The 17,197-nt window shown below is 42.1% G+C and overlaps 1 protein-coding gene across 18 annotated transcripts in view; it reads right to left on the bottom strand.

Annotated features, from left to right (window-relative positions):
* TMEM164 (transmembrane protein 164) overlaps nt 1-17,197 on the bottom strand; it is a 194,699-nt gene that overhangs the window by 125,145 nt on the left and 52,357 nt on the right. Inside the window, exon 1 of one of the 18 annotated variants that reach the window (XM_070783934.1) lies at nt 9,112-9,133. The exons of the other annotated variants lie outside the window; for them this stretch is intronic. Coding sequence (XP_070640035.1) covers nt 9,112-9,118 — 7 coding nt within the window. The 5' untranslated portion in view covers nt 9,119-9,133. Of the gene's footprint in view, nt 1-9,111; nt 9,134-17,197 lie in introns of those variants that run through there. 18 annotated transcript variants of the gene reach the window in all.

The following is a 17,197-nucleotide window of genomic DNA, read 5'->3' as shown; positions in this document are numbered from 1 at the left end:
TTTTAAAAAAAAAAACTAATTTGGTAGCAGACATGACTTGAACTGAGCTGAGGCTCTTTATAGACTGTCTTTATTCCATTTATGGTGAGTATTCATACGTTTTCCACAATAAGAATGTACTTTGATTAGGGGGTGCTGTCCCAGATCCCATTGGCAGTGTCTGTAAAACACTCCACAGTCTCAGTATTGCCTTTCTAAAATCCAAAAAACTCAAGACTTCTGAAATACATCTGACCTTCATGGTTTGGGATAAGGACTGTCAACTTGGAATTTCAATCACCCAAACATGAACTTAACCCCAATTCCCCACCCTACCCGTCAGAACAGTACAAGAGAGAAAGAAGAAACCAAGCTGGTATTCTTTACCACTGACCCGGAAGCAAAGTTACTCACCTTAGGCAAGGGACCAAGTTGGAGGCTGTACATAATTACCCAGCATCAGGCCATCAAAGGCTACACTCAGAAGCTACAGTATACAGAAAGCAGACAGGGGCCCCCAAGCACCTTGTAAAGAATACTTCTGGAGTCACCTAAGAGTCATGCTAGCAATCTTCCTGAGCTTCTGGAATACCCTAGATACTTCCGACACACTAAAACAGAGACGCAAAAATGCAACACACCCCCCCTCCTCCCGACTTTTGTATACACACAGCCAAGAGGAAATAAGCAGATTCTTGGGGGAGGGAGGGGCAATTTCTCTGTAACTGCCCCATTTGGCTGGTTCTGATCCCCGATGTCCCTATATGGGGAAGCCCAGAAACCTCCTGAAGAAAGCAAGCCTCCAGTCCCAACTTAATCACGGATCTGATTTCTTTCGAGGCAGCTCATCTAGTCTTTACTCTTAAGTGAGTTTTCCAACAGTTACTCACCTATGGTCATGTCATTTCCAACCAACACACTGGCTTTCCCCATCTTGCCTATCTATCCCCAACACCAGGATAGAGGGTATCTTTTTCAAGCAACTTTTAAAATCAGATACATGGAGAATATCAAAAAAACAGGTTTGAAAAAGGACCCCGACCCCATCCTATTTCTTTTCCGGTAAACTCATGGTCTCCTCTGGCAGCGTCCTAGATTTACGACACTAAACCTCTCTGCTTTGTCATGCTGGAACCACATCCATAATCACCATCAACCAAAGGATCAGACTGAAGATAAGATGTTAATTCAGAGGCCCAAAGGCCCCCAGCCTTGGCCCAAATATCCCTGCTCTCTTCTTTGGTTGGCTGCCAATGGCCTCCAAATTTTGTTGGCATGTGTTTTAGCCTAGCAGACGGAAAGCTAAACTATCCCTTCAGCTGCAAATAGAGTGGGAAGAGAGGATACTTGGAAGTGCAAACAAGGAGGGCAGGAAGATGAGAAGGCATCTGAGTACATCCCAGCACCGACGTGGCACTTTGTCTTCTTGCTGCCATCTGCCCGGATAGGCATCTGAAGAAAAGAGCAGGGAGCATAACAGAGAAATGCTACCATGTCCTTCCATTGATCCACTGTCTGGGAGGCAAGCAGGGCTTTGTTATGAAATCCCACTTTACAGATGGAGAAACTCAGGGGGAAGGTTCTGATGAGGTTTCTGGCAAGAACCCAGGTCCTGTAATAAACTCTCAACACTTTTCACCTCACACCTGACATGGTCCTAGCCTCATGGGGGCTTCTTTTCTTTAGATTCTCGCCCTGTGCCTCAACTCCCACAGCACACATGGAGTCACCCCAGGGTCCTCACATCTGTACCACAACATAGCTCCTCCAATCTCCTCCTTACAAGCTGAGACATCTCAAAACACAGACCTGCCTGGGCAGCAAATTATATTTACACAGATGGGTTTCAGAGTCCAGCATTCCCCAAAGACAGGCTCACATTACATCCAACCAGCTTCATTCTCTGATCTACTGGGTGCTGGAGATTCTCAAATCCTTACAGAACTGAAATCTTTTGGGGCTGGTTTTTCCTGGAAAAACCTGCAGGTTCCATTAAAAAACCACACTCTCTCAGCTTCTACAGGAGAGAGTGACTGTTATCTTGCCCAGAAACTCAAAAATTCCATTTTTTCCTAAGCACATAACCTAGGTACCAGCAGCTGTACCAGTTGATCCTCTACCTCTGAGACACTCTGGTTCCAGGTTCCCACCTTCTCCACCCAAGCTCTCAGCATCATTTGTCCCACTTCCTGTTCTTGTTTCTGTTCCATGGTCATATTAGCCCCAGGTTCACTGGCATCAATACCCTGTTCCCTGTCGAATTCTGCTCAACCCCAATATCATATTCATTAACCCCTCATGGTCATAACACTGAAAGAAGAAAATTTTTGTTCATAGGAAGAAGTGTTAGTACTATGAGAAATGTAGGCGGGAAGAATGGCCAGTCACCAAGACCATCCTAACTGAGGGGCTAGCCAGGTTAAGCAATGACAGGATGAGAAAACTAAATCAAAGGGAAAGAGAGTGAGAGAGGGACAGGAGAGTAGCATTTGGCTTGCAACACAATCTTCCAAGGCCGAGCTCCAGTTCTCTTGGCTCCACCGCCTAGGAGGGCACCCATCTATTTGGGGGTTCTTAAAGGAATACCTATAAACATAACCATAGCAAAGATACATTCCTTAGGCTACCCAAAGTCTGTCTTGGGTTTTATTCACTAATGTTAATACTCTTGGGGCCTCATCTTCTCTCTCCTTGGACTGATGAAATGATTTTCACTGGTTTCTTGCCTCCAGACACACTGCTGATAAGGGGGATTGCTCTAAAATGTATCTCTGATCTTTCCTTTAGAATCCTTTAATGGCTGGCCAGTAACTATAGGAAAAGCTCAACCTCCTTAGCAAGGCAGGTGAGGCTTTCTCTACTCACCTTGCTGATCTCTTCAGCTTGCTGGCTTTGGGCACTGTCCCAAACTGTATCTTGAGCATATTCCATGTCATAAACAGACTTCGATAATCTCATTTTCTAATAGCTTCATGTTATTCAACTATATGGATATGCAACAATTTACTCAACCCATCTCTTCCTGTCACACATGTAAGTTATATCTAAATTTTCAGGTCCTTCACTGTTTAGTCTACATTTTGTAGTAGTAGTCTACATTTAGTTGGCAACCCACTCCAGTATTCTTGCCTGGAAAATCCCATGGATAGAGGAGTATGGTGGGCTACAGCCCATGGGGTCACAAAAGAGTCACACATGACTTAGTGACTAAACATTTAGTATTTGGTCTCTCATTAGAATGAGAATTTCTAGGTCTTCAAAGGGAATACGGATTTTAAGGCTTTTTAGCCTACAATTCTAAACTGCCTTCCAGAAAATGTCTTAGAATTTGTACTCCTGCCAGCAACATATGAGAAATGTGTTTCCGCTACAGCCCGGCCAAGAGGTCATTACCAGTTTTAAAAGGCAAAACACTAAAAGGGAGCAGAATTTGCCACCGTCAAATATGTCCCTTTGTCATAAAGACTATTTTGAGCTTGTTTTCTTTTTTTTTTTTTTAAAAAAGCAGCAGATACAGGAGAAGCCCTGAAAATCAAGTAGAAGAGATTCTTTTCTAAGAGATATTTGCATTTATAAAGAAAATCTGCATTTGTAAGAGTGTCTCCTCTCTGTACAAGGAAGAGAAGAATGACTGAATTTCTAGAAACTCTTATGACTAGAAAAGGCAGCAACTTAAAATCTGCATACAATCTTACCCTTGTTTACTGTGCCTCTCCTGGTCACCTCCAGGAACCGGCTCCCTCCACCCTTTTGTCTTTAGCTGTAGATGGTATTTAAGGTGGTGGTTTGGGCCCCTTTCAGGGAGTTACTTGGTTTTCCTGGGTCTCTCCCACACACACAGGAGATACACAAGTTATTAAAAGTCCGTTTGTTTTCCTCTTGTTTTTCTTTTATTACAAGGGGATCTCAAGCCACGAATTTAGAAGGGTAGAGTGAAAATTAACTTTACTCCCCTACAACACACACACACACACACTTCACTGCTTTAATGTGCGTGCCTCAGATTACCAGAAATATTAAACTATTTTTTAACACGAGTTTGCCCAGCCGTATTTCTTCTTTTGTGGCCTTGCCTATTTTTCAACTGGTATGTTCTTTTTCTTATTGGCTTATAAGAAGCTATTTATGTTTTAATGCCATTTAATACAGACTACTTGACATTTATTGCAAATATTTTTCCCATGTTGCCATTGTCATAGTTCGTCATGGCAGTTTTGTATGGAAGTTTTTGTATCTTTATGTAATTAGATATACTTATATAAGTTAGATATTTCCTTCATGGTTTCTGTCTCTGATGTCATACTTTGAAAGTTATTTACAATCCTGGGATTAAAAAAAGAGTCACCAATTGTTTTCCTAATATTTTAAAATTTTAAATCTCCAAATCAAAAATTGCATTATTGTTAATCCTACTCACTCTTCCAGAATGGCCTTCTCATCTTTCCTCTTTTGGCTGCCTCTTATTTACCCTTCAAATAACAAAAGAAAGCATCATTTCCACTGTGTGCATGCTTAGTCGCTCAGTCAGGTCCAACTCTTTGTGACCTCATGAATTAAAGCCCACCAGGCTCCTCTGTCCATGGACTTTTCCAGGCAAGAATACTGGAGTGGGTAGCCATTTCTTCTTCCAGGGGATCTTCTTGATCCAGGGATCAAACCCATGTCTTCTACGTCTCCTGGATTGGCAGGCAGATTCTTTACCACAGAGCCACGTGGGAAGCCCATGATCCCTTCTATCCTCCCATTAATTCTTTCTGCTTATTTCTTTCTGAGAAATTATCTTTTTTGTCAGTATAAGGAACTGACAAAGAGCCTTCTCTCAAGAATTTAGACAAAAAGGAAATTAGAGCACCTATTGCCAAACTCTTGGGCTTCAAAATCAACATATAATGGATTTAAAACATAGCAAATGCATTTTAAAGCAAGAACGTTCCTAGACTTGAAAGACCAGTTTGTAACCTGTTTGAATTATCCCCAAAGAAAGAATGGGGTTGACCAAACACTGAGGTACAGAATAAAGAAAGTCACAGAGGCATATATATTTGACAGTTTCCACATCCAAGTACTAGTCAGGGACCAGGGAATCTTAGCTTGTAAATCTCAAGTTTTCTGGTCCCAGTGCCAAATTCACCCCTATTAAAAGAATGGAAGTGGGCTAGGGAGCATTGCTAAGTGGTGAATAGTATGGGCTTTAGACTTAAGATAGATTTCGGCCACTCACCAGCACTGTAACCTTGGATGAGAGACTGGAGGAATTTTTATCTCTACAATAGGGATAAAAATAGCATCTATGTCTCATGAGGTTTTGGAGAGGATCAAATGAGATAAAGCAAGCAAAACACTTGGCACAATGTCTAGCACATAGCTAGCACTCAATACATAGTAGCTATAATTATTCTGATTGCAAAAGAAAGTCCATCCCTACTGTGAGCTACATCAGCAAGAGCTTCTATTAAACTTCCAATTCATCTAACTTCACTTGTTCTATTCACTTGTTCTTCACTTGTTTTATTCACTAGTTCTTCACTTGCTTGTAGTATAATATGCTCATGTGTTATTTGGCTTCCTTGTCCAGCTGCCTACAAGGAGAGAATACTGAAACACTCAAGGTGCAGTTTCCTCATCTGTCAAATAGGGGTTACATCAGTACTATCTCATAAGGTGGACATGGGCATTAAATGTTTGAAGCACTTAGTTCAGTGCCTGGCACGTTGTAAGCAATAAAATAAATATGAGCTACTGATAGCATCATCCTTCTTGGTTGCCCTTTCTGTTGTCCACTCACTACAAATTCCATCCAGGCCCACAGCAAGTTCTAGGTCCCACTCAAAGCCTTCTCCAATAACTCCAGATAACACCTTTTTTTTGTCCAATGGCCTCTACAACTCATTAGGTACTTAGATTTTATTTAATTTGGTTTCCCTATGGTTGCACAAAATGCTATAATAGACTGAGAGCTAGAATTGGATTATCAATTGTTCCCTCCTGACAAATTTTAAATTGGCATACATAAGTCACTGAACAAAGCCCAAAGTTGTCTGTTGGGTAATCAGGGCTCTCAACAATGTGGCCCTCAGCTGCCTTGCCAGTTTCATTTCCTACTATGACTCAGGTTTTCACTCTGAACCCAGTTTCTACATTCTAAAATACAAAAGAACAACAGTGCTTGCCTCCAACATCTTAAACTCAACTATTGTTTGATGCAAATAATAAATGCTTTCTAGATATTTCCGTCTAGATGGCACACAGGTATCTCATGCCTAAATCTGAACTTGCTATCTTCTTTCCCTAACCTCTTCCCTTGCTAACTGCTCCCTCAAAAAGTGGAAGAACAAGGATAGCCGTTCCAATAGTAGAATTCCAACTAATCTGATAAAGGCAGAAGGCATGAGGCAAACAAAATTAACATCAAGTAAACAGTACTGCAATAAGTGTAGGCAAGAACCATTGGTAGATGCTGATGAGTAATGCAAGATTATCATTTTTGCATGGAAAGTACTTGTTAATTACAAAGGGAATATAGTAACTTTTTGTTGGAAAAATATGACAAGAAGAGATCAAAGTTAATTAACATCACCAATAATAACACATATCATCATATCCCCCGGATATGATGTACCAAGAAGGGGATGGCATCACTTCCGGGGTATTTCTGCCCAATGACTTAAATCTAATCAACAACAACAAAATCAGGTAAGTCCAAATAAAGAACACTTTACAAAGTAACTGCCCAGTACTCTTCAATATTGACAAGGTAATAAAAAATGGAGACTGAGAAATTGCCATGGATGGAGGAGACTAAGACGACCGAACAACCAAATGCAATGTGGGATCCTGGATTCCATCCTGGAACAGACAAAAGATGTCTGTGGGAAAAACCAGTGAAATAGGAATAAAGTCTATAGCTTAGTTCAAGTATCAATGCTAATTTCTCAGTTTTAAAGATTTTACCATGGTCATGAGAAACGCTGGGCTGGAAGAAGCACAAAGAAATATCAATAACCTCAGACGTGCAGATGACACCACCCTTATGGCAGAAAGTGAAGAGGAACTAAAGAGCCTCTTGATGAAAGTGAAAGAGGAGAGTGAAAAAGTTGGCTTAAAGCTCAACATCAGAAAACTAAGATCATTGGATCTGGTCCCATCACTTAATGGCAGATAGATGGGGAAACAGTGGAAACAGTGTCAGACTTTTTTTGGGCTCCAAAATCACTGCAGATGGTGATTGCAGCCATGAAATTAAAAGACGCTTACTCCTTGGAAGGACAGTTATGACCAACCATATTCAAAAGCAGAGACATTACTTTGCCAACAAAGGTCCATCTAGTCAAGGCTATGGTTATTCCAGTTATGGATGTGAGAGTTGGACTGTGAAGAAAGCTGAGCGCCAAAGAATTGATGCTTTTAAACTGTGGTGTTGGAGAAGACTGTTGAGATTCCCTTGGACTGCAAGGAGATCCAACCAGTCCATCCTAAAGGAGATCAGTCTTGAGTGTTCATTGGAAGGACTGATGCTGAAGCTGAAACTCCAATACTTTGGCCACCTCATGCAAAGAGTTGACTCATTGGAAAAGACCCTGATGCTGGGAAGGATTGTGGGCAGGAAGAGAAGGGGACGACAGAGGATGAGATGGCTGGATGGCATCACTGACTCAATGGACATGAGTTTGAGTAAACTCCAGGAGTTGGTGATGAACAGGGAGGCCTTGCATGCTGCAATTCATGGGGTTGCAAAGAGTCAGACACAACTGAGCGACTGAACTAAACTGAACTGAATACAAGATATTAACATCAAGGGAAGCTGATTGAAGGGGATACAGAAATTCTCTGCGGTATCTTTACAACTCCTTTGTAAACTGAAGATAATTTTGAAATATAAAGTTTTTAAACACTACTACCTATAAAATAAACAAGGTTCTACTGTATAACACAGGGAACTATATTCAATATCTTGTAATAACCTATAAGGGCTTCCCTGGTGGCTCAGTGGTAAAGAGTCCACCTTTCAAGCAGGAGATGAAGCTTCGATCCCTGGGTTGGGAAGATACCCTGGAAAAGGAAATGGCAACCCATTCCAGTATTCTTGCCTGGAGAATCCCATGGACAGTGGAGCCTGGCAGGCTAAAGTACATGGGGTTCCAAAGAATTAGACATAACAACTAAACAACAAAAATAACCTATAATGGAAAGAACCTAACTATATATGTGTGTGTGTGTGTGTGTATACACACAGATAACTGAATCACTGTGCTGTATAGTAGAAACTAACACAACATTGTAAATCAACTACACTTCAATAAAAATGTTAATAAAAATAAAATACAAAGTTTTTTTTTTTAAAGTACTATTATCCAATCAATTAGCCTGTCCTCAAACCCCAGAGCTATCTTTGATGCTGCCCCTCTTTCTCAGGCCCAATATGTAGTCACTCCCCAAGTCCTGTCACCTTGACACTTTAACCTTTTCAGTATATATCAAATTTATCCTTGTTATCATTTCCTAGTTTCAGTTCAGTTCAGTTGCTCAGTCGTGTCCGACTCTTTGTGACCCCATGAATCACAGCACACCAGGCCTCCCTGTCCATCACCAACTCCCAGAGTTCACTCAGACTCACGTCCATCGAGTCAGTGATGCCATCCAGCCATCTCATCCTCTGTCGTCCCCTTCTCCTCCTGCCCACAATCCCTCCCAGCATCAGAGTCTTCTCCAATGAGTCAACTCTTCACATGAGGTGGCCAAAGTATTGGAGTTTCAGCTTCAGCATCAGTCCTTCCAGTGAACACCCAGGACTGATCTCCTTTAGAATGGACTGGTTGGATCTCCTTGCAGTCCATGGGACTCTCAAGCGTCTTCTCCAACACCACAGTTCAAAAGCATCAATTCTTTGGCACTCAGCTTTCTTCACAGTCCAACTCTCACATCCATACATGACCACTGGAATAACCATAGCCTTGACTAGATGGACCTTTGTTGGCAAAGTAATGTCTCTGCTTTTGAATATGGTATCTAGGTTGGTCATAACTGTCCTTCCAAGGAGTGTCTTTTAACTTCATGGCTGCAATCACTACCTGCAGTGATTTTGGAGCCCAAAAAAATAAAGTCTGACACTGTTTCCACTGTTTCCCCATCTACCTGCCATGAAGTAATGGGATCAGATGCCATGATCTTCATTTTCTGAATGTTGAGCTTTAAGCCAACTTTTTCACTCTCCTCTTTCACTTTCATCAAGAGGCTTTTGAGTTCCTCTTCACTTTCTGCCACAAGGGTGGTGTCATCTGTATATCTGAGGTTATTGATATTTCTCCCGGCAATCTTGATTCCAGCTTGTACTTCTTCCAGCCCAGCGTTTCTCATGATGTACTCTGCATATAAGTTAAATAAGCAGGGTGAGTCCCTATTCATTTTCTTCAACTACTGCAACAGTTTTCCTATCTGATCTCGAGGCCTCTAGCGTCTCCTTCTTCACTCCATTTCATACAGTGTTGCCAGTTTCCTCTTCTTAAACACAACCCTGGGACTTCCCTGGTGGTCTAGTGCTTAGGAATTCACCTGCTAGGGACACGGGTTTGATTCCTGGTCCAGGAATTAAGATCCCACAGGCCATGGGGCAACCAAGCCCATCTGACAGCTAAGCCCACGTGACACAACTACTGAGCCTGAGCACCCTAGAGCCTGTGTTCCACAAAAAGAGAACCTTCTGTAACAAGAGAAGCCACTTCAATGAGAAGCCCGTGCACCACAACTAGAATTACCCCCTCTTGCCACAGCTAGAGAAAAGCCCATGCACAGCAAGGAAGAGCCTGTGTGCTGCAGTAAACAATTAGTGCAGCCAAAAACAAACTAAAAAGAAAGAAAAAAACAGAGCACTGATCATGTTATACACCTCACAAATTTCAGATGATACATTCAACACAATCTCTAGCAAAATCTCAGCTGACATCCTTACACAATCTGAGAAGCTAACACTAAAGTGCAGAGGGAATTGCAAGGTATCCCAAATAGCTAGAGCAATCTTGAAAAGAAGAATAAATAGGAAGACCCACACTACCTGATTTCAAAACTTACTACAAAGCAACAGTAATAAAGACACCGCGGTGCTGGCATAAGGGTAGACTAATGGAAAGAATTCAAACAAATCCCAAAATAAACCCTCCCAGTTGATTTTCAACAAGGGGACCAAGACTTTTCAATAAGAAAAGTCTCTTCAACAAATGGTCCTGGGACAACTGGATTTCCACATGTATAAGAATGACCTTTGGACCCCTACCTCACAATCGTCTTACAGAATCAACACAAAATCAATCAAAGACCTAAATAAAAAAGCAAAAACTACAGCAGTCTTAAAATTAAACATAATGGTAAACCTTCATGATCCCAATTTGGCAATGGATTCTTAGATGTGACACCAAAAGCAAGAGCCACAAAATATAGGTAAACTGGACTTAATGAAAATTAAAATACTTTGTGCTTCAAAGCATACTATCAAGAAAGCAAAAAGACAACTCAAAGAATAGGAGAAAATTATTGCAAATCTTGTCTCTCACAAGGCTCTATTATGCAGAATACATAAATAGCTCTCAAAACTCTAATAATAAAAAGACAAACTATCAAGTTCAAAAGTGGGCTAAGGATTTGAATAGACATTTCTTCCAAAGAAGACACATGAATGGCCAATATGCACATGAAAAGGTACTCAGAATCATTAGTCATTAGGGAAATGGAAATCAAATCCACAGTGAGAGACCACTTCACACACATGAGAAAGGCTAAAATAAAAAAGACAATCAACAAGTATTCATGATGATGCAGAGTAATTGGGAACCTCATACACTGCAAGTTAGGATGGAACATGGTGCCCCAATATGCGAAAACAGTTTGGCAGTTCCTCAAAAAGTTAAACACAGAGTTATCATGGGACCCAGTGAGTCTACTCCTATATACATCCCAAGAGAAATGTTCACAGAAAAATATATACATGGGGACTTCCCTGGTGGTCCAGTGGCTAAGACTCTGTACTCCCAATGCAGGGGGCCTGGGTTCAATTCCTGGTCAGAGAACTAAGATCCCACATGCAGCAACAAAGACCTGGTGTAGCCAAATAAATTGGGGGAAAAAAAACTTATACATAGATACATGGATGTTCGTAGCAGCATTACTCATAATAGCCAGAAGGTGGAAACCACCCAAATACTCATCAGTGGATGAACGAACAGATAAACGAAATGCGGTATACCTATACAATGGAATATTGTTTGATCATAGAAAGGAATGAAGTTCTTACACATGCTATGACATGGATGAACCTTAAAAACATTATACTAAGAAAAAGAAGCCAGTCAAAGTAGACTATATATTATATGACTCCATCTCCAAAATGTCCAGAATAGGCAAGTATATAGAAGCAGAAAGCAGAGCAGTCATTCCTTAGGCATGGGGGCATGGTAGAACAGGTAGGGGAGTGATGGCTAAATGGTATGGAGCTTCTTTTTGAGTTGATGAAAATGTTCTAATTTGACTGTGGAAATGGGTACACATACCTGTGAATATACTAAAAATCACTGATTAAACACTTTAAGTGGATGAACTATATGATAATGAAGTATATCTCAATAAACTATTTTTTTAAAAAACCTCAGATGGCTCCTTATTCCTTGTTGAATAAAGTCCAAACTCCTTAATTAGGCATTCCAGTCCCTCCCCTTCCCCATCCTCATTTGACTTCCCCCACCTAACAACCAGCTTTATTGTTCACTATCCTTTTTCACGAGCCTTTCTATCAAACCAAACTGAATTATTTACCACTATCCATATACCCCATGCAGTTTGTCTTTCCCCTTGCTGGTCCTTTTCCCTGGAACTCTCTCCTCACAATTCATATTTATTAATACATATTCTGTTTTATACAAGACCCTGTTCAAATGCTTCCTCCTATGCAAATCTTTTCCCATCCTTCAACCCACATATAGTAGGCCTTCAGAACTTTATTTACTGTAAGAATGAAGGTAAGTAATCCTTCCACATGATGGTTCCCACTTCCAGATGATAATCCTCTCGAAGCCATAACTGAACTTCTCTCTTCTTTTCCTAGTTAAAGCAGCAGTTCACAGCTTCAAGACCCCTTTACTAAGTTCCTGAGAATGGTTCCAAACTGCTAGTCTCTACTTCTCCCGAAAACCTTCTGGAGATGAAGCAAGCTGGCGTTGCATTATGCCAGGGCCACCGAGTATAGGTGTGTAGGTTGTGCACTGCACAACCCTAGTGGCGCCATTCAATTCTAGTCTATGTGAATGGCACCCTCTCCTAGGGTTGTGCAGTGCATAGCCATTCGTGGTGGCCCTGCTTGGAAACATCCAGAATTTGGAAGCAAAGTCAAAAAGAGCACTCAATGAGAAGAAATGACTCTAACTGTACTGCTGGCGAGAAGTGGGTATTTTCCAAATCTTATGAGGAAGATGAAAAAGGAACTCAGGAGAATAACATGGTCTTAGCACACACAGTGTTTGTATGGAATTACAAAACAGAAACATCCAAGAGAAAAACCATCATTGATGTTTTTTCCAGCAGTGGAAAGAGAAAAGGACCCATGTTCTTGTCAATACAAAGGTGTGATGTACCTACATGGTCTCTCTGGTAAGACCCTTCAATTCTGTTATGTTCTGATTTTAGGTTATCAAGCCCCTGTGTAATTTGGCTTCAGGAACCTTGCTTTCAGGAAGGGTATGACCAGGCTGATAGACACAAGTGTTATGTGTCTATACAGATCTCTCTCCCATCATCAATCCATTCATCTGCCTTGTGGTTAATCAAGCAGTCTTTTGTAAAGTTGGGGAGTGTGAAACCAACACGCTTAGGGAAGCTGATAAAAACTAGGCTTTAAACCTACCAATCATGTTGCAGACTTAGGACCCAGGTCAACTGTGCCACAATGGCACAGATCAGATCAGATCAGATCAGTCGCTCAGTCGTGTCCAGCTCTTTGCGACCCCATGAGTCGCAGCACGCCAGGCCTCCCTGTCCATCACCAACTCCCGGAGTTCACTCAGACTCACAAGGGCACAGACACCTTCTAAATCCCAGCCAGAGCAGCCGGCAACAAGTCCCCCTCTGACGGCAAGTAGTAATAAAGCATGCCTACATGGCAGCAAAAATGGCTGGAAAGACAAGTGAGCTAGTAGCGGAGTCCAAGTATGCCAGATATTGGGTTTCTTCCTTCTTTTTGTCCCCACTCCAGTTTAGTTCAGCCTTCCACTTTCATATTTGCCCTTCCTGGCATATTTCATTCCACTTCTTCTATCTCCTCCAGAGAGTTCCTGAATAACATCTACCCCAACTGATCATTCCTTTTCTGAAAGCTATTTGCACATACTGGTACTATACACTGATCATTCCTTTCTGTTGTAATTAGTAATAGTAGTAGTAGTGATAATGATGACAATGACAATGATATTAATAATAATAATGGCAGCAGCTATTCTTTACTGAGTGATTCACTAGATGCCTAACACTATATTTGTGCGTGTGTGTGAGTGCGCCCATGCTCATTCACCCAAGTCATGTTCAACTCTTGCAACCCCATGGACTGCAGCCCACCGGGCTCCTCAGTCCACGGGATTTTTCAGGCAAGAATACTGGAGTGGGTTACCATCTCCTCCTCCAGGGGATCCTCCAAACCCAGGGATTAAACTCACATCTCCTGCATTGACAGGCGGATTCTTTAGCACTAATACACCTGGGAAGCCCCATATTCATGTATTCCTCATAGCAATCCTGTGAGGTAAGTGCAGTTCCCCACCACACCCTACTCCACCTCTGTTTAAACATGAGGAAACTGAGCTAAGGAAAGGTTAAGTACTTGCCTAAGGTCACACAACTAAATAAGGAAAAGTCAGGCCTTGAATCAGAACTGTCTAGTTCCAAAGATTTTGTTTGTAGCCAATCTTACCTTTTGTCTCCCGCTTTGTCTTTTGAAGATCTTCATCTGCCACCACTCCCCATAGTGCCTAACACCACGTCAGACACAGAAATGCTCCCCCAGGATACGTATGCAAGGCTAACTCTGTTCCCTGGCCAGAGCCCAGCCCAAGACACAAGCTGGAAGAGCAGGGAAGAAGGGCAGTGAGTACAGAAAGACATGACCCATTGGGGGAGCCACGGGAGTCCTCTTCCTCTGACTCATTTAGGGCAGGATAACACTGCTACCTTGACCTCAATCCCAGAAACTTTTAGAATAGGATGGATAACCTGGTTGTCTTAAAACTCATCCAGACAACCTGGAAGGAACAGAGCCTAGGCCAATCTGTGAAAGGGCTGGGTAGCATCCAGTTCCCTGAAGGAAGGGAACCAACTGTATCAGGGTCACAGCCACTGAGAAGTTATGTGACTATGGTCATGGATTTTGGCAGCGGCGAGGGGTGGGGGGCGGACAGGAGTATTTTTAAAGAAGAGAGCTTTACACTATCTCTCTCTCTCTCTCTCTCTCTCTCACACACACACACACACACACACACACACACACACACCCTTCATTAAACCTGTTTTCTCATCTTTAAAAATGGAAACGAGAATACATACCACTTGAAGCACTGCTAAGGTATAAAATGAGACTGTAATAAAAGGACCTACCACCTGAAGTCTGCATTAGTTTGTCCACGCTGGGATTCGGAGCACACACAGAGATACAAGGCGTAGTTCCTGTCTGCAAGCAGTTCAGAATGTCGGACAAAGAGTCTGATCTAGCACACTGCCAGCACTATCAACCAAGTATAAATATAAAGCTGGCTGGTAGATTACCCCAACAATCAGCAGGACATTTTGTCAGATGAAAATTTTGTCAAGAAAGAAGAAAACTTCCAGCAAGAATAAAGGTGGCAGTTTACGTCTTTGCCTCCAGTCTATCATCCACACCTCCATATTAGAAAGCTGGGGAAGGAGACTCTACCAACCACTGTTTTGGAAGTGACACATGTAAAATGTTCTTTTCCTTCACATTTGTCACCATTTCTCATTTGATAGTGCATGCGTGCATGCTAAGTCACCTCAGTCATGTCCTACTCTTTGCGACCCCATGGGTAGCCTGCCAGGCTCCTCTGTCCATGGAATTCTCCAAGCAAGAATACTGGAGTGGGTTGCCATCCTGTGTTAAATGACAATCTTCCCTGCTAGACTGTAAGGTCCTGGAGGGCAGTGGCTGTGTGCCGGTCCTTGTTATAGATCCAGAAACTGACATAATGCCTGGAACATTCAAGATGCTCATCAGATACTTGTTGAATGAATAAATGAAACAAACAGATGTCTCTGGTAGGTGGATAGACCTGATTACCTAATCAAAAAAATCACTTTAAAATATTCAAGTCTTGTTTATGCATAAATGCCTCTCAAGATTTCCAAGAAACTGGTAATGTTGGTTTGTTTCTGGGGAGAAAAAGTAACAGATTAGGGGTCAGGGGTTGGAGGAAATTATACATGCCTTTCTATTCCTTTCAAATTATTTGGGTTTTTCAATAACAACCAATCAAACATAAAATCTGAAGGAAACACACGCTGATGATGAGAGAGACAACTAGGGGACTTTTGTTTGCTACATGTCATATTCTTGCAATGTTTCAGGTTTGGATCATAGGCGTGGCATTGCCTTTATGTTGTTGCTGTTGTTTACTTGCTAAGTCATGTCTGAGTCTTTGCAACCCCATGGACTGTAGCCTGTCGGGCTCCTCTGTCCAAGGAATTCTCCAGGGAAAAATACTGGAGGAAAGTGAAATTGCTGTGCCTCCCCATAGGTAAGCTCCTCCTTCAAGCAACTGGAAAGATTTATTTTAATCCTCGAGACTGCCTCAAGCCACTGTTATGGCCCAGACATGAAGCCAGCTGGATAATTGGATATATTTTTTTGAAGCAAAGGTGCCACTCTTTTGTATGTGACAGTAATGACATGGCGGTTAGTTAGGTTCTTTAGCTCCTCAAGCTTTACGGGTTGCTCTCCTAAGTAGAAAAAACTAAGGCACAGAAAAGTTGATGATATTCTCCTTACCTATCTGCTGCTGCTGCGGCTGCTAAGTCGCTTCAGTTGTGTCCGACTCTGTGAGACCCCATAGACGGTAGCCCACCAGGCTCCCCCGTCCCTGGGATTCTCCAGGCAAGAACACTAGAGTGGGTTGCCATTTCCTTCTCCAATGCATGAAATTGAGAAGTGAAAGTGAAGTCGCTCAGTTGTGTCCGACTCTTAGCGACCCCATGGACTGCAGCCCACCAGGCTCCTCCATCCATGGGATTCTCCAGGCAAGAGTACTGGAGTGGGGTGCCATTGCCTTCTCCACCTCACCTGTCTAAGACAGTCCAAAACCCAACTGTTTGGCTTTGCTGTTAAAACTCAATGGTTCTAATGATACAAACGAACTTATTTATAAAATATAAACAAATACACAGACTGAAAACAAATTTATGGATACCAAGGGGGAATGCAGAGGCATTAGAAAGCAGAGACATTATTTTGCCAACAAAAGTCCATCTAATCAAAGCTATGGTTTTTCCAATAGTCATATATGGATGTGGGTTGGACTATAAAGAAAGCTGAGCACCAAAGAATTGATGCTTTTGAACTGTGGTGTTGGAGAAGACTCTTGAGAGTCCCTTGGACTGCAAGGAGATCCAATCAGTCCATTCTAAAGAAAATCAGTCCTGAATATTCATTGGCAGGACTGACGCTGAAGCTGAAACTCCAATACTTTGGCCACCTGATGCAAGGGACTGACTCATTTGAAAGGACCCTGATGCTGGGAAAGTTTGAAGGCAGGAGGAGAAGGGGACGACAGAGGATGAGATGGTTGGATGGCATCACCGACTCAATGGACATGAGTTGGAGTAAACTCTGGGAGTTGGTGATGGACAGGGAGCCCTGGTGTGCTGCAGTCCATGGGGTTGCAAAGAATCAGATGTTACTGAGCGACTGAACTGAACTAAACTGAAGGAGGAATGGGTGATGGAGGAATAAATTAGGAATTTGGGATTAAAATACACACACTATTATATACAAAATAGATAACCGACAAGGATTTACTGTATAGCACAAGGAACTAAATTCAATATCTTATAATAACCTATAATGGAGAGTGAAGTCAAAGTCGCTCAGTCGTGTCTGACTCTTTGCAACCTCATGGACTGTAGCTCACCAGGCTCCTCTGTTCATGGAATTTTCCAGGCAAGAATACTGTAGTGGATTGCC

The sequence above is a fragment of the Bos indicus genome, chromosome X (assembly GCF_029378745.1).
Source record: "Bos indicus isolate NIAB-ARS_2022 breed Sahiwal x Tharparkar chromosome X, NIAB-ARS_B.indTharparkar_mat_pri_1.0, whole genome shotgun sequence".
NCBI lineage: Eukaryota > Metazoa > Chordata > Mammalia > Artiodactyla > Bovidae > Bos > Bos indicus.
This window is presented reverse-complemented; position numbering and strand designations above follow the sequence as displayed.